The 19519-nt window shown below is 50.0% G+C and overlaps 6 protein-coding genes across 6 annotated transcripts; 5 read left to right on the top strand and 1 right to left on the bottom strand.

The window, feature by feature from the left end:
* Positions 1-360: 360 nt before the first annotated feature.
* C7974DRAFT_413228 (uncharacterized protein) lies at positions 361-1170 on the bottom strand (the record flags this gene model as incomplete). Its single annotated transcript, XM_046143715.1, has 1 exon — positions 361-1170. The coding sequence occupies one exon, from the start codon at positions 1168-1170 to the stop codon at positions 361-363; it is 810 nt and encodes a 269-aa protein (XP_045997197.1).
* Positions 1171-1930: 760 nt separating this feature from the next.
* Positions 1931-4021, top strand: C7974DRAFT_454140 (Alpha/Beta hydrolase protein). Its single transcript, XM_046145903.1, has 3 exons — positions 1931-2679; positions 2731-3186; positions 3233-4021. The coding sequence occupies exons 1-3, from the start codon at positions 2046-2048 to the stop codon at positions 3862-3864; spliced, it is 1722 nt and encodes a 573-aa protein (XP_045997196.1). The 5' UTR covers positions 1931-2045; the 3' UTR covers positions 3865-4021.
* A 4434-nt stretch (positions 4022-8455) lies between these two features.
* On the top strand, positions 8456-11249 carry C7974DRAFT_424470 (glycosyl hydrolases family 31-domain-containing protein). The gene is made up of 3 exons (XM_046144430.1): positions 8456-8631; positions 8680-9439; positions 9488-11249. Exons 1-3 carry the CDS (start codon positions 8616-8618, stop codon positions 11022-11024), a joined length of 2313 nt encoding a protein of 770 aa, XP_045997195.1. The 5' UTR covers positions 8456-8615; the 3' UTR covers positions 11025-11249.
* A 41-nt stretch (positions 11250-11290) lies between these two features.
* C7974DRAFT_463439 (sugar carrier protein A) lies at positions 11291-13458 on the top strand. Its single transcript, XM_046146233.1, has 6 exons — positions 11291-11790; positions 11838-12043; positions 12093-12276; positions 12326-12556; positions 12614-13145; positions 13195-13458. Exons 1-6 carry the CDS (start codon positions 11594-11596, stop codon positions 13357-13359), a joined length of 1515 nt encoding a protein of 504 aa, XP_045997194.1. The 5' UTR covers positions 11291-11593; the 3' UTR covers positions 13360-13458.
* A 1880-nt stretch (positions 13459-15338) lies between these two features.
* On the top strand, positions 15339-16976 carry C7974DRAFT_394447 (concanavalin A-like lectin/glucanase domain-containing protein). The gene is made up of 2 exons (XM_046141884.1): positions 15339-16208; positions 16261-16976. The coding sequence occupies exons 1-2, from the start codon at positions 15606-15608 to the stop codon at positions 16894-16896; spliced, it is 1239 nt and encodes a 412-aa protein (XP_045997193.1). The 5' UTR covers positions 15339-15605; the 3' UTR covers positions 16897-16976.
* Positions 16966-19429, top strand: C7974DRAFT_394443 (major facilitator superfamily domain-containing protein). Its single transcript, XM_046141883.1, has 4 exons — positions 16966-17716; positions 17761-18177; positions 18227-18571; positions 18620-19429. Exons 1-4 carry the CDS (start codon positions 17420-17422, stop codon positions 19064-19066), a joined length of 1506 nt encoding a protein of 501 aa, XP_045997192.1. The 5' UTR covers positions 16966-17419; the 3' UTR covers positions 19067-19429.
* Positions 19430-19519: the final 90 nt, after the last annotated feature.

Genomic DNA, 19519 nt, shown 5'->3' with positions numbered 1-19519 from the left:
TAGAAGCGACATTGGAGTATTCAAGATGTCAACTCTATGGAATACTTGCGGCACAGGGGTGTTTGCGTGACGCGTGGATGGACGTTAGTCATAATGTATAGCGGCACACAGTGCAACCATTTAGCTTTGCAAGCACAGGCTTGGCCTCAATAAACAATTGACTAGAATCACTGCGTTCGCGGGCACCTGCAGACTAGAATTATTGTACATTTCACGTGGCGGCTTCATAAGTATGATCCATTGTAATATTGTCTCAAATTGAAAACTCCAAGAAAGCTGAAGGCTTATTACCCTTATCCTAATCCCATTTATCTACATTTCTCAGGTGGCTTTTGAAACAGACATCATCCTTGAATCTGCCTAGGTAGCCATTGTAGGTGTTGGAGGGTGCATAGCTAGACCAGAAGGCCGACGCACTCGGTCAAAATGTGCCTGCACATTTCCAGCATTATCTATCCCTTCGTCATTTGTAACGCGCACCATACGCTCTTTCTCAACGATACAAGCCAGCTTCTTTGCAGCCATCTTCAGTGGCTGTGTACTCAGAGCTTTGCCATGTGTTGATAGCCGATGTATCCTAAGATCCTGCGCGCGCTGCAATTTAGCTTCAAGCACCGCTTCGCTTGTCATGGCCTCTGTATCGCTGCGATACTTAGCACTGTGGTTGCGTCGATAGAGGTAAAGCGAGAGTACAATGAAAGCAGCAGTGATGGTGATGGTGCCGATCGCAATACCTACGATTGCCGCAGGAGCGAGAGCTGGTGATGATGTGATGGACCCATTGTCTATTGTTGAGCCGGTAGGAACAGCTACGGTTGATGGATCGACGGGTGACACGTAGAGTTCAAAAGATGCTACTGTGACTTCTGGGACGGTAGGATGGGTTCTAGTGGTTATCATCGAGAAATCAAGCTCCGATGGCCTGATTAGATGCAAATAGGACGCCTCGGAGAAGTTGGTATCTGGAGTGTGGATGACAGTCAAAGTTACAGTGACGCTGATAGTCGGCATTGAAGGGACAATCGCAAAGGGACTAGCTTGGTGTGTTACTGATTTGGGCGTGACTGCAGTTTCGTGTGCGGAGGGCGTGTTACACATGGACGTTGCGTGGCTCGATGCTTCATTTGGTACAGCTGGCGAGTCGAAATCGGAGAAGCTTGCTTGCGTCATGCCAGGGTTCTGTTAGACGTTCCAAGAGTGGTTGTGTGATAAGTTGGAAAGACGTGCGATTTGTTATGGGAGACATGAATGATATTTAGACCTTGTGTTGACGTTGTTCACACACCTTGCGAAATTATGTACCCACAGTGTGGAGTTCCAACCCAATGTGCACATATGGTCGTACAATGACGGACAGTACCAGGTTACGACATGTCGGACAGTTCTATAGTTCAAGCGGGTTGACTGAAATGTCAAAATTGTCGAGGTCGTCGGAGTCAAGTTTGGGGTGTCTGTACTTGACCTTGAGATCTATCTTCGTTGAAATTCACCTGACTACCTGAAACCCACGCGGCGCTTTAGTCAATCCCTCAGATAGCCGTGATCATGGTATTTAATGGAATCATTATGGCTTGACCGACCATTCATGATGCATTGCATTCAAAATGAATTGTTTCCACACACACAATGACACTCCACAACAGGCAACGTTGCAGAAATCCCATCGCAAAGTCTACCTAGGTAGTGATTAGCTATAAAAACGACATTACTTAATGAAACTGGGTAGTGAGCACCTAGGTATTACCTTAGTGTTCTCTCAAAGACTTCTGACGCATCCTCAACACTGCATATGCAGATCTGCTGTGATGACGTCAGCTGAGTTGTTAAGCAATTTTCCGATGTGCGGGGCCCCGCATCATTGAAGCCGAGGTTGGACTTGCCGCAGAACCAATCTTGCCTCAGACCCTGACACGCTTGACGTTAGGCAGAACATTCTTCCAAGAAAAGCCACCAAAATGCTTCAGAGAAGCTGTACATGGGCGGCTTCTTAAATGTAGGATTTGAACTTGATCGCAGATCAGGAATTTTCCAAACAGTATTTTGCCATGAGAATATGCACAGGCTTTCTGGCAGCATATGCCGTACTCGGATTTGCAAACCCTACGAGACATAAGACACACACACTGCCAGTCGCTCATACATGCAACGGCACGTATACCGGGGTTCATTCACCCACATACAAGCAGGACTTTTTCCTGGGTATTCCCTACGCGCAACCTCCAGTCGGTGACCTACGCTTCCGCAACCCTAAACCGTTGAATAGTTCCTGGGATGGTATCCACAAGGCGGATACTTACTCCCCAGCCTGCATAGGTTATGGTCCTTCACAAACGGGTTATGAAGTCTCAGAAGATTGCCTGTATCTAAATGTTATCCGGCCTGATGGCGTGGATGCAGAATCGAAACTCCCTGTCGCGGTCTGGATACACGGTGGAGGTTGGGTTCAGGGTTCTGGAGTTGATCTTCGCTACAACATGTCTTTTATTGTCGAGCAATCTCAAGCCATGGGCCGACCCATCATGGCTATAACGCTCAACTACCGTTTGGGTGCATGGGGCTTTCTACAAGGCTACGAGGATGCTCATAATGGGTCGCTGTCTGACTCCGGCTCCAACTGGGGACTACGAGATCAGAGGCTCGCGCTGCATTGGATACAAGAGAACATTGGTGCATTCGGAGGTCAGGACTTCCATTGAGCAAGCCATCAGCTGTTTGCTAATTTTCTCGCAGGTGATCCTCGTCAAGTGACCATCTGGGGTCAGTCGGCAGGTGCTGCCTCTGTCGGTGTGCATTTGCTTGCTTTCAATGGACGTGACGATTCGCTGTTTCGATCTGCGATTATGGAGTCTGGCAATCCTATCATTGTAGGATCTATAGACCGGTCATATCAATCTTCGTACTACAATCTCACCATAGCAGCTGGTTGCAACAATACGACTGATGCATTACAATGCATGCGCGATCTTTCCTATACGGCACTCAACACTGTCGTCAACACAACGCAATTCGCTGGTATCTGGACGCCTCAGCTTGATGGAGATTTGATCGCGAGGTATTCGAGCGACCAGCTTACGGACGGAGCATTTGTTCGTGTTCCTATCATTGTCGGCGCCAATTCAGATGAAGGAACAAGTTTTGCGCCTAGAGGGTTAAATACATCGGAACAGTTTGTAGAAGCCTTGACATGTAAGTCTCCCATGGCAAGTCTGTAGTCTCTGTCTAACAGCGGTAGCTGGCGCCTCGCGGATGAACGCCACAATTGCTCAGCAGATCTTGGACGCGTATCCCCTCAGATCGCCTGAGCTTGATCTCGCAAACCTCGGCCCGCCGGACTTCGTACCCCCAGCTTATCCATACGGTGAGCAGTACCGTCGCACTACCACGTACTACACAGACCAAACATTTGTTGCAAACAGGCGCCTTACCTGTCAACTGTGGGCAGCATATTCACTCGACGCGTATTGCTACCGTTTCAATGCTATACCGGCGTGGGCTGGACCCTACGATGGTGCAACGCATTTTGTCGAAGTGGCGTTTGCCATGAAGAATCTGGACGGTGTAGGATACGCACCTGTCCGCAAGCCACCTTTCCAAGGCTTACCACAAAGCTACAGGGATCTGGCCAGTCTTATGGCCGGTGATTGGATCAGCTTCATTGCAGCAGGGGATCCTAATAAGTGGAATAAAAGCGAAGCTACCAATGATTCACAAGCGAGAATTGTTGCATGGACAGCCTACGACAACGGCACTCCAGAAATTTTCGTTTACGAAGGTAATGCAACGCGTGCAATGGAGAACGACACGTGGAGAGCGCAAGGTATTGATCTCATAAATAGCCTCAACAAAGAGATCTATGGCCGTTGATATGTAGGAGAACATCCGGTTTGGTGCTGCAGGAGAGAACAGCAGATACCTTATACTCAAATGGAACACTTTTTGTTCTGATTGTCACCTGTGTGTTGGTCGAGGAGAGGTTTCAAGGTTATGCCAAAACCCGCACTGCTGTCATAGCTGACTCCATGTCCTTTCTGACATAAAGAGTGATAGATGAACATAGCTGTAGAGACATGCTGTGTTGAAGATTGTGGTCGATGCTAAACGTACTCAGGCAGAGATCGCCATTCTCAATAGTTTGGGCTTTGCATGTGCCCTTCCTCCCGGTACGTAGGTACATCCAAGCGCCGATGATCGACGCGGGCAGAGCGGGCGGAGATTGCGCCACCCGCCCGAGTTGGATCGTCGTCCCCCTTTTAAGACTAGCGCTTCCGTCTCCTCTTACCTTTGCGGACCGCCCATCATCCCTCCACACTGCACTGCATGCTGCACATCGTGCAGTAGGCGATACCTTCATCCAATCCTATCCATTGGGTCAGCACTAGCCGTTCTTTCGCACGAATGAGTCGTGCCTGTGCTGCCCAATTGAGCTCCCTTCTCTCTGTCCTTGTAAGTCAGCTCATATGAAGCATATTGGCCGGCAAGGTTTTGTTTGCACATGCTTCTTTACACAGCAGGGGATTTCGCGGTAAGCGAAGTCAAGCGTTTCGGTCCTGCCGATGCGCATCTGTTCTCCACTTTCCTGCAGGATCTCATCGCCGACTTGTCAGCTCCGCTCTCTCTTAGTACGAAACCTACCGCAACCGGATCACGACCACGCAGATCGTGATCACCAATGATAGTTTCAAGGTCTGATTGTTACCCATATCGAGTAGAGCTCCTGGACTGAGCGATTTGCGCGCGTCCCCATCCCGCAAAGAAGACGTCACTTTCTGCATGATAGCTCCAGCCAGCTGTATGGTTGAACGACTCGCTTGAGGATCCTTGCTGTTGTCAGTAGAGCTCCTGCATGTAGCGCAAAAGGTTGCATCAACCATGCATCATTCAGCTGGCAGTTCCAAAGCCACTACTACGAGCAAGTACCTGGGCATCGCAGGACTGCCTGTTGAATCATCTATAAAAGCATGCCGCCGGGAAAGTTGAACTGCTTGATACTCACTTTGAGACTGCAAACTGACAACTGCTGTAACTTGTTCTTTTCTGCTCTTTACGTCCTAGCGCTTCCAACAGAGAGTGGCAGAATATCGACCTATACATATCGCAGTGCAGGAATCTCATCATGTCTGCGGTACACGATATGTTGGCGCCATTACCGGAAATCTCCCCTGAAAAGCTTACAATCTTGAAGCTCAAACATAGCACACTCAATCGAGATGTGTTCTCTGAGCCGTCTTCGCCTCTGAATGAACATCGAGGCATGGACTTTGCCAGTCACTCCAACAACATGAGTTCGGTTATCACGCGACGATCTAGCAATCGCGCTGCCAGTGGAGCTCGTAGACGTAGCTCTTTCTTACATTCTCATCGAAGCGAAATGTCGAGGGAGCTTACGTCTCAGGTATGTCGATTATGTCCTCATGTTGAAAGCTTTGTTGACGTTCTTACATAGGCTGAGGGCAAGTTCTTTGCACTGATGGATCTCATGTCTAATGCTTCAAGAGAGGCATCCTCTCTAAAGGAGTCATGGGCACGCATAGTATCTGAACGCGAGTCACTCTTGCGAGAAAAAGAAGAGCTTCTCATCCGAGTCGACGAAGTGACAGAGACACTCGAACGTACGCAAAGCGAGCACCATCACCACGGACATGAACACGGAGAGCGGAAAAAGCAGATTGAAAAACTGCTATTGGAGCTTTCGGTCGCTGTTACTGCGATTCAGGAACACAAAAAGAAGATTGGCGATCGAGACCGTGAGCTTGAGCGCACGCGCACTGAGCTAAGGGAGCTACAAAGCAGCACTACAACCTCACACAGCGAGCAGGAGAGGCTCAAGTCCGAGCTCCAAGCAATCTACATCAAACTGAAGGGCGTCGAGGATGATCGCGATCATGCTAAGGATGATGCGCACAAGCACCACGGCGAGCTCCGTAACGTCTTACGTGAGCATACGGATTTGAAGAGCAGATACGATGAGTCTCACAACAAGTTTGAACACTCACGTAAGGAAGTTTTGAGCCTTACTGACCGTATCAAAATCTTCGAACTGGAGAGGGATGAGCATCTTCACGAAAAGGACCGGCTGCAAGAAGATCTGAAGCGAGCCAAGCATAGGGCTGAAGAGTCTTCTCGCGAGCTATATGAGCTCACCGAACGACACGAAAGAACACAACGCGATCTCAGCAAGCTCAGAGAGTCTGTCCGCATTGCAGAAGAGGAACGTGACGAGTACTCTATCACCATCGAAAACTTGCGTCGCGAGATCAAAGCAAAGGCCACTGGTTGGGAGGAAGCCGATGCCCGCTGTGCTGATGTTACTCTTAAGTATGAGCACCTCAAGCGCGAGGTCATTTCTGTAAAGGAAAAGTTGCGGGAGGTGGAAGCTCGAGAGATTGATATCAAGGAGTCTCTAGACCGGTCTCGCGAGGAGCATCGCTTGATCGTCATCGAGCGCGATCAGCTTAAGGAAGACTTGCATGACCAGCGCAACAAGGATACCGACCGACATCGCCACATTCAGACGCTTGAGGAGTCTTTGCGTCGTGCAGAACAGACAATTTCTGAACTCAGAGCTGAGATTACCACAGTGACTGAACGTAACAGGATTCTTATCCGCGAGGGTGACGATGGTCGTACCAAACATGGACATCAGCACAATGAGTTGGTCGAGCTTAGGGAGAGGCTCTTAATCTTCCAGGCAGAGATACGTACCTTGACGGAAGCTCGTGACCGTCACCGCAAGGAGCTTGATGACTGGCGACACAAGTATGAGGAAACCGTGGAAACCATTACTGAGTCGCACGATGATAGTGCGGAACTGGAGTTCGAAATTGAAAGCTTGCGCACTCTTTTGCGTGAGGCGCGTGAGCAGAAAGAGCGCGCGATTTCTGCGAGGCACACCGCCGACCGCGAAAGAGACGAGTACATGGCAAAGTACGAAGAGAAGTGTAGGGAGATGGAACGATTTGAGGAGAGTGCGTCAGCCCACTACCACGCGCACAGCAAAATGGAGGGTGGAACCAGGTCGGTGACCCGCACTGTGTCAAGTGGTACAACGCTGCACCACGACAAGCATAGCCATGGTGCTGATGGTCATGGTCACAGCCACGGAAGTGGTATGTTTAGCCCCTGAGCGTTCAACTATAGCTTGTGCTTACAGAGTAACTTAGTATAGTTGTCACCTATCTAAGACCAAGACTAGCGTTCCTTCGCACACTTTCTTGTCGCACGCTCAGTTAGTAGTTGACCATAATGTTTGAACCTATTACATATTGCATTCGACCCAATCAAAATGACGTCTGGATAACGTGCTCCGACTGCGCTCGCATAGTCAGGGAAGAAGGCCTCGCGCTTTTCCGATCGGGTCACAGGGTCGCCTACTGACATGCGAGGCTTCTCGAAGCTGCCACCGCTGATCTCGGGAAAGTCAATCTGCTCGCCAGTAATCAGGCCCACTTGCACCAAGCTCTCTTCTAGACTTTTGTTGCCGCCAACGTCGGCACTGTTGATCTTGATGACAACATAGAACGAAGCTGGCACGACTTTGCGTATGGCGCGAATGACCCTCTTTCCTGGCGTACCTCCGTAGCCATCAGTGCGCAAATTTGTTTCGATGTAAGGGATGTTGATAATAGGTATCCGTCCGTATCTTCAGCTATATCCTTAGCTATTGCAGTCTGATCACTGGTATTAATGCACGTTTCGAGGGTCTCTACTCTTAATATATATGCATCAAACGATTAGGGAAGATCACACCGGAACGGGTCGTGATAGGAGTTTTCAAAAAGGAAGCCATCTCCACAGGTGTGTGATACAACTATCTAGGTATCAAAATGAGCCACGGTCGGCGTTTGTGCTGCTGAATGCCAAATCTCCCTAGAAGACGGCATGCTGTTATAGAGATACCTAATGTGCACGGTACTTCTGATTTGGTGTACTATTGCGCGATTCCCTTTGTGTCTGATCATCCTTGTTTCCAGTTTGTGCTTTCACCTTGCAATAGACGCGGCATACAGGACCGTGACCACACGTGTCGTGTCTCTAATGCTGGTAGGTAAGCCTATACCAAGTATATAGGTAGAGTTACAGTCAGCCGGTGCACTAAGCTAAACACGGTTCGCGAGGGGTAATGGTCTTGTCATTGCTAGGTTACTCCTCTGACAGAAGCGCTTCACACGTGTCTCCTCGTTGGCATGGTGTATGTGCAACATACCTAGGTATGAAACAGGTCGAAGAAGGTGCCCACTGAAGCGCGGCAGCTGCGGCAAAGTAAAGAGGTTAGTTGCGGCACACATGTCATCCCAGAGACAACCAAAGTGTAGGTACGGGGTCTGCTGCGGACTTGCGGCGTAAGGTTGCACTCGATCGTGCCGTTCAATTGCCTATTTCGGCAGGCCATCCTGCCCCACTTTGTGAGGGGACTCGGACAAGAACCCGCAGAATCTTCCGTCCACACACCATCCAAGTAGACGACTGGGACGGCCCGCTGAACCGAGGGCGCCCGTTTCGCTTTGGGCGCATACTGCCCAGAGCATGTTAAAAGAGATGGATTGCGGAGTGACTGGTGTTGTACCTTGAGACGTCATTGAGGCTGTTTCTGATCATAATTACTTGCAGTCAACAACATGAAGTTCCGCGATGGTACGAACGCAATCTTCGACTAGCGGCGATGGTATTAATCTCGTGTAGGTATGTGGTTGGTGAGCGATCAGTTCACAGTCCAGCATGCGGAAGAGGTCTACTCTGTCACGCCATCGGAAGACAAGAAGTCTGTGACACTTTTGGCACCTACGAAGAAGATTTTCTCTCGAGGCGATACTCTCAACCTCGCTACTCTTTCTGTAGAGTTAGAGGCCCAATTCGATGGTGTGATATCCCTCGAGGTCACTCATCACGCTGGCGTTCGGCGACTAGGACCCAACTTCGATCTATTCCCTGACGGTCGACCTGAGTCGATCGGAGAAATTAGCAAAGGTACTGGCGGAAAGGGCACCACGATCACGTCGGGTTCGTTGAGTGCCACCATCAGTGGGAAGGACCATACATTCGACATCAAGTTTCACGCCACGGATAATTCGAAACACCTGACCTCCTTGCTCCACCGCAGTGTTGGTCTTGGATACTCACCTGGCTTGACTACACCCAAGCAGGTCGAAGACCTAAGCGCGCACAAGCATTACGTTTTCACACAGACGGAGCTCAGTGTTGGTGAATCCATTCACGGCCTGGGCGAGAGATTTGGCGCTTGGAACAAGATTGGGCAGAACGTTGAGGTATGGAACGAAGACGGCGGTACATCCAGCGAGCAGGCTTACAAGAACGTGTCTTTCTGGCTAAGCTCAAGGGGCTATGGCGTCTTTATCGACACGCCGGACAAGATCGATTTGGAAATTGGATCTGAGCGTTGTTCGAGACTGCAGACGACAGTTGAAGGCCAGCGACTGAAATGGTGAGTGATTTCGTCGTCAACTCATTTCCTGCGTGCTAACGGTCGAAGGTATCTCATTTACGGGCCAACGCCCAAGGAAGTTTTGACTAAGTATTCGATCCTGACTGGTAAAGCAAATCGAGTTCCCGCATGGTCTTACGGTCTTTGGCTCAGCACGTCTTTCACCACCTCATACGACGAAGACACCGTCAATCACTTTGTTTCACGTATGGCCGAGTCCAAGATTCCAGTCGAAGTTTTCCACTTTGATTGTTTCTGGCTTCGCGCGTTCCACTGGTGTGACTTCGTGTGGGATCCAGAATACTTCCCGGACGCGAAAGGGCAGATTCAACGCGGAAAGGAAGCTGGTCTCTTCAACAAAGTCTCGGTTTGGACCAATCCGTACGTTGGACAAGCTAGCCCAGTTTTCAAGTATGCGGCTGAGAAGGGTTATCTACTCAAGAAGAAAAATGGTGATGTCTGGCAATGGGACTTGTGGCAAACAGGCATGGGTATAGTCGATTTCACGAACCCGGAGGCTTGTGAGTGGTTTAGCGGGTGTATGGAAAAGCTTTTCGACATGGGAGTAGACTCGATCAAGACTGACTTCGGAGAACGTATCCCGACGAAGAACGTCCAATGGCACGACGCAAGCGTCGACCCCAACCGCATGCACAACTACTACGCTTTCATATACAACAAACTGGTATACGAAGCTGTACAAAATCGATTCGGCAAGAACGAGGCTATCTTATTTGCACGCACTGCATGTGCAGGCTCTCAACGCTTTCCACTTCAATGGGGGGGTGACTGCGAGTCTACCCCTGCTGCACTCGCTGAGTCAGTACGTGGAGGGCTAAGTCTTGGCCTGGCGTCGTTTGCATTCTGGACAAGTGACATTGGTGGTTTCGAAGGCAGTCCACCCCCGTGGATTTACAAACGTTGGGTTGCCTTCGGTCTACTAAATTCTCACAGCCGATTGCACGGATCCAATTCCTACCGCGTGCCTTGGCTGGTTGATGACTCTTCAACAGAGCCAGAGAATTGCACGGAGGTTCTTCGATACTGGGTGCAACTCAAGCGACGACTGATGCCGTATCTGTACGCTCAGTCTATCGAGAGCGTTGCAAATGGCTGGCCCACTAGTCTGCGTGCAGTCGCTCTCGAGTTTCCTGACGACCCGACGTCATGGTACTGCGATCGCGAGTTCATGGTCGGTAGTCAGCTTCTGGCCGCCCCTGTCTTTGAGGAAGATGGTAGCGCCGAATACTACCTGCCACCAGGTCGATGGTTCAGCTTCTGGGATGGGAAGGAGACACAAGGCGGGAGATGGGTTCGGGAGAGCTACGGTTTCCTGCAAACACCGCTGTTCGTGCGTGAAGGATCCGTGATAGTCCTTGGGCAAGCAGAAGGTCCCGACGGATTCGGCTACGATTGGCTAAGCTGTGGAGGTGAAGTGCGTCTGTACGGCGTCAAGGAAGGTGACAAAACAGTACTTGTGGATACGAACGGTGATGAGAAAGGCCTTCTAGAGGTTGATGCGAAAGGTGAGCTGAGCGGTCTCGATACCTTGAAGGGTGATTGGAAGGTTTCGAAACTTGGTTAGGGTAGCGGGCCGCCTGCGACGGATGTTTTGCCACAAACAGGACACGGAGACGGGGAATACACAAGTGAATGACTACAATGGGTAAAGCACGTAGAGCCGCAGAATGGGGTGCTGATGGCAATGTCTTGTAGGCATGCAACGTTACTTCAATATAGCCGCCGGTTATTGATGCAGCGAGTGAGCGGGGACGCATGGCGCCTGTCGTCAATTGGCGGGAAATCAAGCAATCCTTCCCACAGCGCTTTGGCCCCGCTCACGCTACCATACCCCAACTACCTACTATACCCTAATTCGACCCCAGATTCTTACGTTCGGGATCAACAAGCCTTGTAAAATGACCCGCCTCCTCATCTTGTTGGCGGTTGACACCCCATACATGGAGTCTAGGGGCGCTGTTCCGGCCCCAGACGCTTGTAGACATTGTGTAACATGCACCCGTGGACGATCAGTACAGGAATAAACGTGATCGTATGGTGCATTGACTTTGCTTAAGATCTCGAGCTCCGCACGTAGCTTGATCGGTACCTTAGACCTTCCTTCCACTTGTCTATGGGACCCCACTAGCAAAAATGGGTCTCTTCTACAATGTCTGCCTGGCGGTGTTCGTCGCCAATGGAAGCTTCCTGTTCGGCTACGATTCAGGTGTGATGACAATTGTCATACAATCACAACACTTTCAGGACTTCTTTAATGCCGACGACGCGTCAAACACCATAGGCGCAATCAATGCTACTTTCTCTGGAGGAGCTGTATTTGGCTCGCTGATGTAGGCTGGCCAGAGACCTGACGACAACACTAGCTAACAACACGCAGGGGGGGTTTCACAATGGACAGTGTGGGTCGCAGGAAGACTATTCTGATCGGAGCCATCATCAACCTTATCGGTGCCGTGCTTCAAACCTCAGCTCAGAACCTCGGCATGATTCTTGCTGGGCGTATAATGGCTGGCTGGGCTGTTGGTTTGCTTTCCATGTCCGTGCCAGTCTACCAGTCTGAATGCGCCCATCCGAAGACTCGAGGTGAATTGACAGCTCTTGAGCTTGCGTGCGCTTGCTGATGTTTGACTAGGCTTCATTGTCGGTATAGCTCAGCAGATGATCGGAATCGGGTTTATTGTCTCGACATGGGTGGGATATGGAGCCTCGAAGGTCCCCGACACTAACTCGTTCTCTTGGCGGTTTCCTCTTGCGTTTCAATGCGTCCCTTGCCTCTTCATCATCTGTGGTATCATGTTCTTTCCGGAAAGTCCACGGCAAGTATCTCACATATCGTATCTGGGAGCTTTCACTGACTCGACGTAGTTATCTCGTCGAAACCGACCGCACCGATGAAGCGCTGAGAGTGCTGCACAAATTGCATTATGATGGTAGCAATGAGGACTGGATCAATCAAGAATTCAACGAAATAAAACTCACCATCGAGGCTGAAAAGGCAATTACCGCGCCCGGCTGGTTAGTCATGTTCAAGGTCGGACCCTGGCGCACACGATTGCTACACGCCACCTCTATTCAGCTTTTCGGACAAATGACTGGGTACGTTACTCGATCGATCCGCAGCTTGAAAACACGTTGCTGATCACAGGTTCCTAGCATCAACGTAATTGGTTACTATTCTACCATCATGTATCACAACCTAGGTATCGAGGGTGACCGAGCTCTACTGGTGACTAGCATCTACAACGTTGTTGGTCCGATTTTCAACCTGATTTTTATCATATTCCTCGTTGATCGAGTTGGAAGAAGGAAGCCTTTACTTTTCGGAACCATCGGAATCAGTATCGCCTTGATCTGCGAAGCTGCAGTGGGTTCGCAGGTTGAAGGAGCCACTGGATCGCGCAAGAACGGCCTCTCTGCGGCAGGAGTGTTCTTCCTCTTCCTGGTCTCCTGCATCTTCAGTGTTTCGTTCGGTCCAATCTCTTGGATATATGCTTCTGAAATCATGCCGCTTAGTATTCGCGGACGCGGCTCGGCTTTTGCAACAGGTATTGGTAATTGGCTCGTCGGTACCGTGTGGTCGCAGGTCTCCCCTGTTGGTCTTGGACGTACCAAGTGGAAGTTTTATTTCATATTCGTGGCCTGGAACTTACTCATAACATTTCCAGTCATCTTCTTCTTCTACAAGGTAAGTCTTGTTAGATCAATTGTCCAAGGCCAAATAATGACTCCTCCAGGAAACAAAGCAGAAGTCTCTCGAGGAGATCGATCTACTGTTCGGCGAGCGCGCGCTTGGAATTTTACCTGATGATCTGGACGATAAGCAGAAAGAAGTTGAACTGGAGCGGATTGAGAACGCGAAGAAAGTTTTGGCCAAGGACCGGGTGACGGCAGTTCACTAGCGCAACAGATGATGGTTGACCTTGGGGTGGTTACATACTGAGGGTCGGGCTGAGGATCTAGCACGCAGTAGCCGTGCATAGCAGGTAGATAGCACTCAGATAGGCTTATGTGACAACAGAGTGTCGGACTAAAGCAGCGCTCACAGCGTCACGATTATTGGCTGCATTAGCGCGCGCTAAGCTTGAAGTAGTGAAGTAGAACATTGATTAGAATTCCTGCCTTTTAAGCGGTCACTTCACCTCAAACTTCCAACTCATCGCTCAACACACTTTGGAATCTCACACGACAGTGCGTTCATCATGTCGGTACATGAGCTGTTCTGTCGAAGCCATAGTTTCATCTATCTTGCTGCAACATCTCTGAAAACGACAGTGTGTTCCCCGGACTAATCTCCGCTGTTAAGTCTCTTACTTGAGCTACGCTGTCAGATCTTTGAGCACATCGTTGAGAGTCGCGTAGTTTATGTACGAATGAACTGAGTCGGCATCTTCTCGCCTACAGGCTGATCTTACAGCTGCTTCAACGACCTCCAGCCACTTCTGGAATCTTCAACTCGCGATCTCCACTCTAAGTCGGTGCCTTTTAGCAAGAATGTAACAGTCTTCAGCTATGTATGCTGTCAAATGCGTCACGATACGGCATTATTGCCACTCAAACTCTGGGTCTGGGCGTTTGAGGATGCTTTCAAATTCGTCACGGCCAGAAGTTTGGCGTACATCCCCATACACTGTAAGAAGGCCATACGCAGAGTTGCTGTTGCTCCACCAGGATATCATCGATCACACGAAGAGGTCTTGCAAGGCTTGCAGGAGGTGTTGCTCATCAGATCTGTTTTCTCAACGGCAGGCGAGGACCAACTAGACGCTGCACATCGCCGGGCCATCATACGCCTAAGACGAGATACTTCAACGGATACGTGGCTACGTAGCGACTAGCTCTATAATTCACTGAAGCCCAAGTTGGTCCTCTTCATCTCTTCAAAGCTACTTAAGTAATCTCACTCAGTAGGCTGTGTTGGGGACCTGACAGGAGCACATGTCATCATGGCTTACTAGTAAAAGGCAACTTTTCCTGCGCAAAATCTGTCGAAGGACAGAAGAGTACGAGTTAGCTTATATGTATGTCTTTCAATGTGGCTGTACGGTGCGACGTGACTTATCTGCCCGAGCCCTAGCGACCTTACGAGTCAAGGAACCTCACACTGATCAGCTCGGCTCAATCTAGGGTAGGGCCGATACAGCAGAGACGAATGTTCCGATGTCGCCAAGAGCTCGGACGTTGTCAAGCACAATTGCAATTCCACATCTGCCTGGAGATCTAGGTACTCTGCCTGCCATACTAAGTGAGCTATCTGCACACAATCACACGACGCCACTAAGGCCTCATCCATTGTAAACAAAGCCAGCAATAAGCGCGTTGTAATTGGACGCGCAAAACTTGCCATTAATGCTACCCAATATTAGGTAGGGAAGGTGAGATGTATCAGGTAAGAAGCATCGGCCGCCCCTATTGACGCATTCCCAGCATATCCGAGAAGCCAGGCTTTTGAAATTGTCGCCAGACAACACACATCTCAAAGACTTCGTCGCTGATTAACGAATCCCATAAACTTACAGGAACCGAAACGGCAATTTTTGGCAGCATACGTCGTTCTTGGTCACCGATGACAATGACACAATCTGGAAAATTGTTCGCATCTTCCGCTTAAGAAACAACAAGATACAGTATCGTCTTATTCTCTGCACACTTTGAATGCTTGAGTGCATATGCAAGTGCAGCGTCGTATCTCAATTGTGAAGCCCCTCATCTATCGCTGCAAGATGGGTCCAGGATCCGGGTAAATGTCGTTAATATCCTTGCATGGCTATTTATTCTGCTGGGGCCCCGCAATTAGCAGCAATCTACTGCGACAAATCAAAACGCTCTGCGGCAATAACCGAGGCGTTTACCATGCGTTTCAACGGGCCGGCCATGCGTACCTGACACTCCACAGCGGGTTCGTCCAATAATATTGATTGCGGACCTAGGATGCACAGATTCTCTGGATTGATCGGCATACTAGAATTTATACTTCCGCAGCATCCTAAATGAAGGGGTCCAGATGTATTTTCCAAAGCGGCAAGCAACAAACCGGAGGAGAGAACCTCACCTCCGTTTTGGAGGCGGGACTTGAGTATAAAAAGACATATCCTGTCCAGCTCTTGTATCATCACGCAATTCCTCGTGACGATCACCCACAATCATCATGGTCCACTACAGCATCCTCGCATCTGCTTTATTAAGTGTTGCTGCAGCACAGTCCCTTGGCCAGGGTAAAGAAGTGCAGCCTAAACTCACTACCTATGAATGCACGAAGAAGGGGGGCTGCAAAGCTCAGGAGAGCTACGTTGTTCTTGATGCGGCCACCCACTCAATTCACCAAAAGAATGACACAACCAAGGGCTGCGGGAACTGGGGTAGCGGAGCGGATCCAGCTGTGTGCCCTGACGAGAAGACATGTGCGAAAAACTGTATCCTGGAACCGATCAGCAACTACAATGACTATGGCATCTTCACCAATGGAGCAAGCCTGCGGATGGACTTTTATGGCAAGGACAAGAAGACCCAATCGCCGAGGGCATACCTACTTGACAAGAACAAGAAGAACTACGAGATGTTAAAGTTGACTGGCAAGGAGTTTACTTTCGACGTCGATGTGTCGAAGCTGCCTTGTGGTACAAACGGCGCTTTATACCTCTCTGAGATGAGAGCAGACGGTGGCCGTTCTAACTTGAATCCCGGAGGTGCTAGCGTGGGCACAGGATACTGCGACGCACAGTGCTTTGTGACGCCCTGGGTCAACGGACTTGTAAGTCATTGACTCGATTATCTTCACCATTTACTTACATGTCGTCTGGCAGGGTAACATCGATGCCTCTGGGGTTTGCTGCAATGAGATGGACATCTGGGAAGCCAACAGCCGCTCCACTCAGATCGCGCCACATACCTGCAGCAAGCCTAGCCTCTTTAAGTGCCAAGGCGCTGAATGCCAGTTCAACGGTCTCTGTGATAAGAATGGATGTGGCAAGAATTCTTACCGCAATGGTGCAAAAGACTTCTATGGTCTTGGCCTCAAGATTGACACAAAGAGACCATTCACGGTTGTCACTCAATTTCCAGCTAAGAACGGCGTGCTCCAATCTGTTGACCGCAAGTATGTCCAGAACGGCATAATCTTCGAAGACCAGCCTAAGAACATAACTTTGAACGATGAGACCTGCGCCTCGAGCGGCGCTGAGATGTTCATGAAGCTGGGTGCTATGAAAGGTATGGGCGACGCACTTAGCCGTGGCATGGTGCTGGCGATGAGTGTCTGGTGGGACGAGGGCGGCTTTATGCAGTGGCTTGATGGCGGAGAGGCCGGCCCTTGCAATGCGACTGAAGGCAGCCCAGAGAATATTGTCAAGGTACAACCGTTTCCTTCCACCACCTTCTCCAACATCAAGTGGGGCGAGATTGGGTCGACTTTCAAGGGGAAGAACCAGTGGGCCGCATAGACAATTCGACGTGCAGATAAGTAGATATGATAGGGCGCGAATACATTGACAAGCGACTGTGTTACCTAAGTACTCTTGCCATGGTTGTAAGTTGATACTCAGGGAACCTCAAGGGCGGTTGACAGCCGATGTTCCATGCGTGCCTACCGATGTTCTGCCGTCGCTACTTTTGCCTCGTACTGTTAGTTTCGGTCCAACATCCGCCTGAACCGAACGGAGTCCAGTAGGTAGTTATGACGTTTCCCTCCGCTTTTCTTGGTTTTCGCAATACATCGCTAGAAAAAGCGTAGCGCTTCCAGCATTTGTCTGCTGCCGGTGTTCACCCAGTACAACCTCATTGTGCAGAATGTGACATACATGCTCCCGAGGTCAAAGCGGGCTCTGGACGTAAAGTGGAGCTGTTGAGCCCATTGTCAGACCGACCCACCTACGCTCTTACTCCACACTTTTGTAGCATTTCTCATACATAAGCAGACACTGTGCGTCGGTCACTGCATCGGTCACTGTGTTGTCAACTGCAGTCATGTCACCGACCAACACCACAACGCTAACATCCACGAGCTCGACACCTGGACCAACTTCTCCACAAAGTTCAGGATTGAGCATTGAGCTCCGACCTATTGCGTCCACGCACCGCGATCCAGGACAGACATCGTCACACGAAGGGTCGAAGAACATTGACCCAGCGGAATTTTTGCCACAGCCCTCTACAACAGTGTCAGTAGTAGAAAGATGGAACCACCCAAAAGCGAACATCTACCGCACAGCGGCTACGCTGTTTGCGTTTGTGATTATGGGTGCAAATGATGCGGCATATGGTGTAAGCATTCCAAGGTTGACGTGCGCTAGTGTTGACGATTTCAGGCCATCATCCCGTACCTCGAGGAGTATTACCAACTCAGTTACGTGATAGTTTCACTGGTTTTCCTATCACCTTTGGGTGGCTATGTGGGCGCGGCGCTTCTTAACAACTGGATTCACGTTCGTTTTGGCCAGCGTGGTGTTGCTTTCTTGGGACCCTTCTGTCACCTGGTCGCATACGTTGGGATTGCTCTCCATCCGCCCTACCCTGTGCTCGTTGTCATTTTCATTGTCGCTGGGTTCGGCAACGGCATTGAAGATGCAGCATGGAATGCCTGGGCCGGCAACATGGCGAACGCAAATGAAGTTTTAGGATTTCTCCATGGCTTCTATGGACTTGGAGCGGTATTGAGTCCTCTGGCAGCGACCACATTGATGACAAAGAGTGGCTGGATGTGGTATGAGTTCTACTATATCATGGTAGGTTCCAGCGCTTGAGTTGGATATCTCCATACTAATGGCTGCACAGATTGGCGGCGCCGCAATCGAAGTCGTTACATCTTTGACAGCCTTCTGGCGCATGACGGGCCAAAAGTACCGCGAAGTCAACGCACGCACGCAGCCAGGCGACGGAAGCCGCCTGAAGGAAGCACTGAAGCGCCGTGTGACCTGGGTTTCATCAATCTTTCTTCTCGGCTACGTTGGTGCTGAAGTTGCTCTTGGAGGCTGGATCGTTACTTTCATGCGCCGTGAGCGGGGCGGCGGTGATTTTGAATCCGGTATGGTCGCCACAGGTTTCTGGACAGGCATCACTGTTGGTCGCTTAGCCCTTGGTTTCGTGACGCCGAGATTGGGCGAGAAACTCGCAGTTCTGGTAAGTATACTTATATCGCGAGGGCGCTGGTTTGCTGACATGGAGTAGATTTACATCGTTCTTGCAATGGCATGCCAGCTCATGTTTTGGCTAGTGCCCTCTTTCCACATATCTGCAATCTTTGTTGCACTACAGGGGGTGTTCCTCGGCCCCCTTTTCCCTGCCATCATAGTGGCTGCAACCAAAGTCTTACCTGCGTACCTTCATGTCTCAGCGATTGGCTTTGCAGCTGCATTTGGTGGAGGTGGCGCAGCGATTCTACCCTTCGCAATCGGTTCGCTTGCCCAAGCGAGGGGCGTTTCTATCTTGCAGCCAATCATTCTTGCTGTCCTTGCCATTCTTTTGATACTCTGGTTCTGTTTTCCTAAGCTGGACAAGAAAGTGGTCGGCCAAATTCCCATGGAACCTGAGAGGACGACGCACAGATGGCTCAATATCGATTTCGATCTGGTCGAGACTGGAAAGCGTACCATCAACAAAGCCCGCAGCGGCTAGGCATGTCCAACAAGAGGGTCCAGTGTACGTAGTGCTCGCATCCTCTGAGCGTTGGGCGGGCGCGAAGTAATGAGGAGACAGAGCGAACGTAGATAGAAGAAGGAGCATCCAAAAAGCCATATAAAGCAACACACCAGTGTTTGCAATCCTTCAAGGCGTCCAAACTACAATGGTGAACCCTTCTAATGTAATACACAATGTTCGTGCAAGTCCAAGTGTAGAGTTCGCATTAGCATCGAAAGGTTTCCTTTGCTTGCTTTTGTCTTGATTCGCACAAGCCCCACATTGCCGGTACGATGTCAAAATTGAATTGACGAGAAATAAGGCTATAAGTAATACCGTAAGCTGGTATGGTAGCGCTGGACACAGTAGCAATGATCTGTCTGTGTCCTAGGTATTTCAGGATGTTCAAGAGAAACAATCAGCTAAGCTGAATTTAGTTAGTGCAATCTG

Source organism: Boeremia exigua (genome assembly GCF_020726555.1).
Source record: "Boeremia exigua strain MPI-SDFR-AT-0100 chromosome Unknown C7974scaffold_6, whole genome shotgun sequence".
In the NCBI taxonomy this organism is placed as follows: Eukaryota; Fungi; Ascomycota; class Dothideomycetes; order Pleosporales; family Didymellaceae; genus Boeremia; species Boeremia exigua.
The sequence above is the reverse complement of the archived record's forward strand: the minus strand, read 5'-3'. Positions and strand labels throughout refer to the sequence as shown.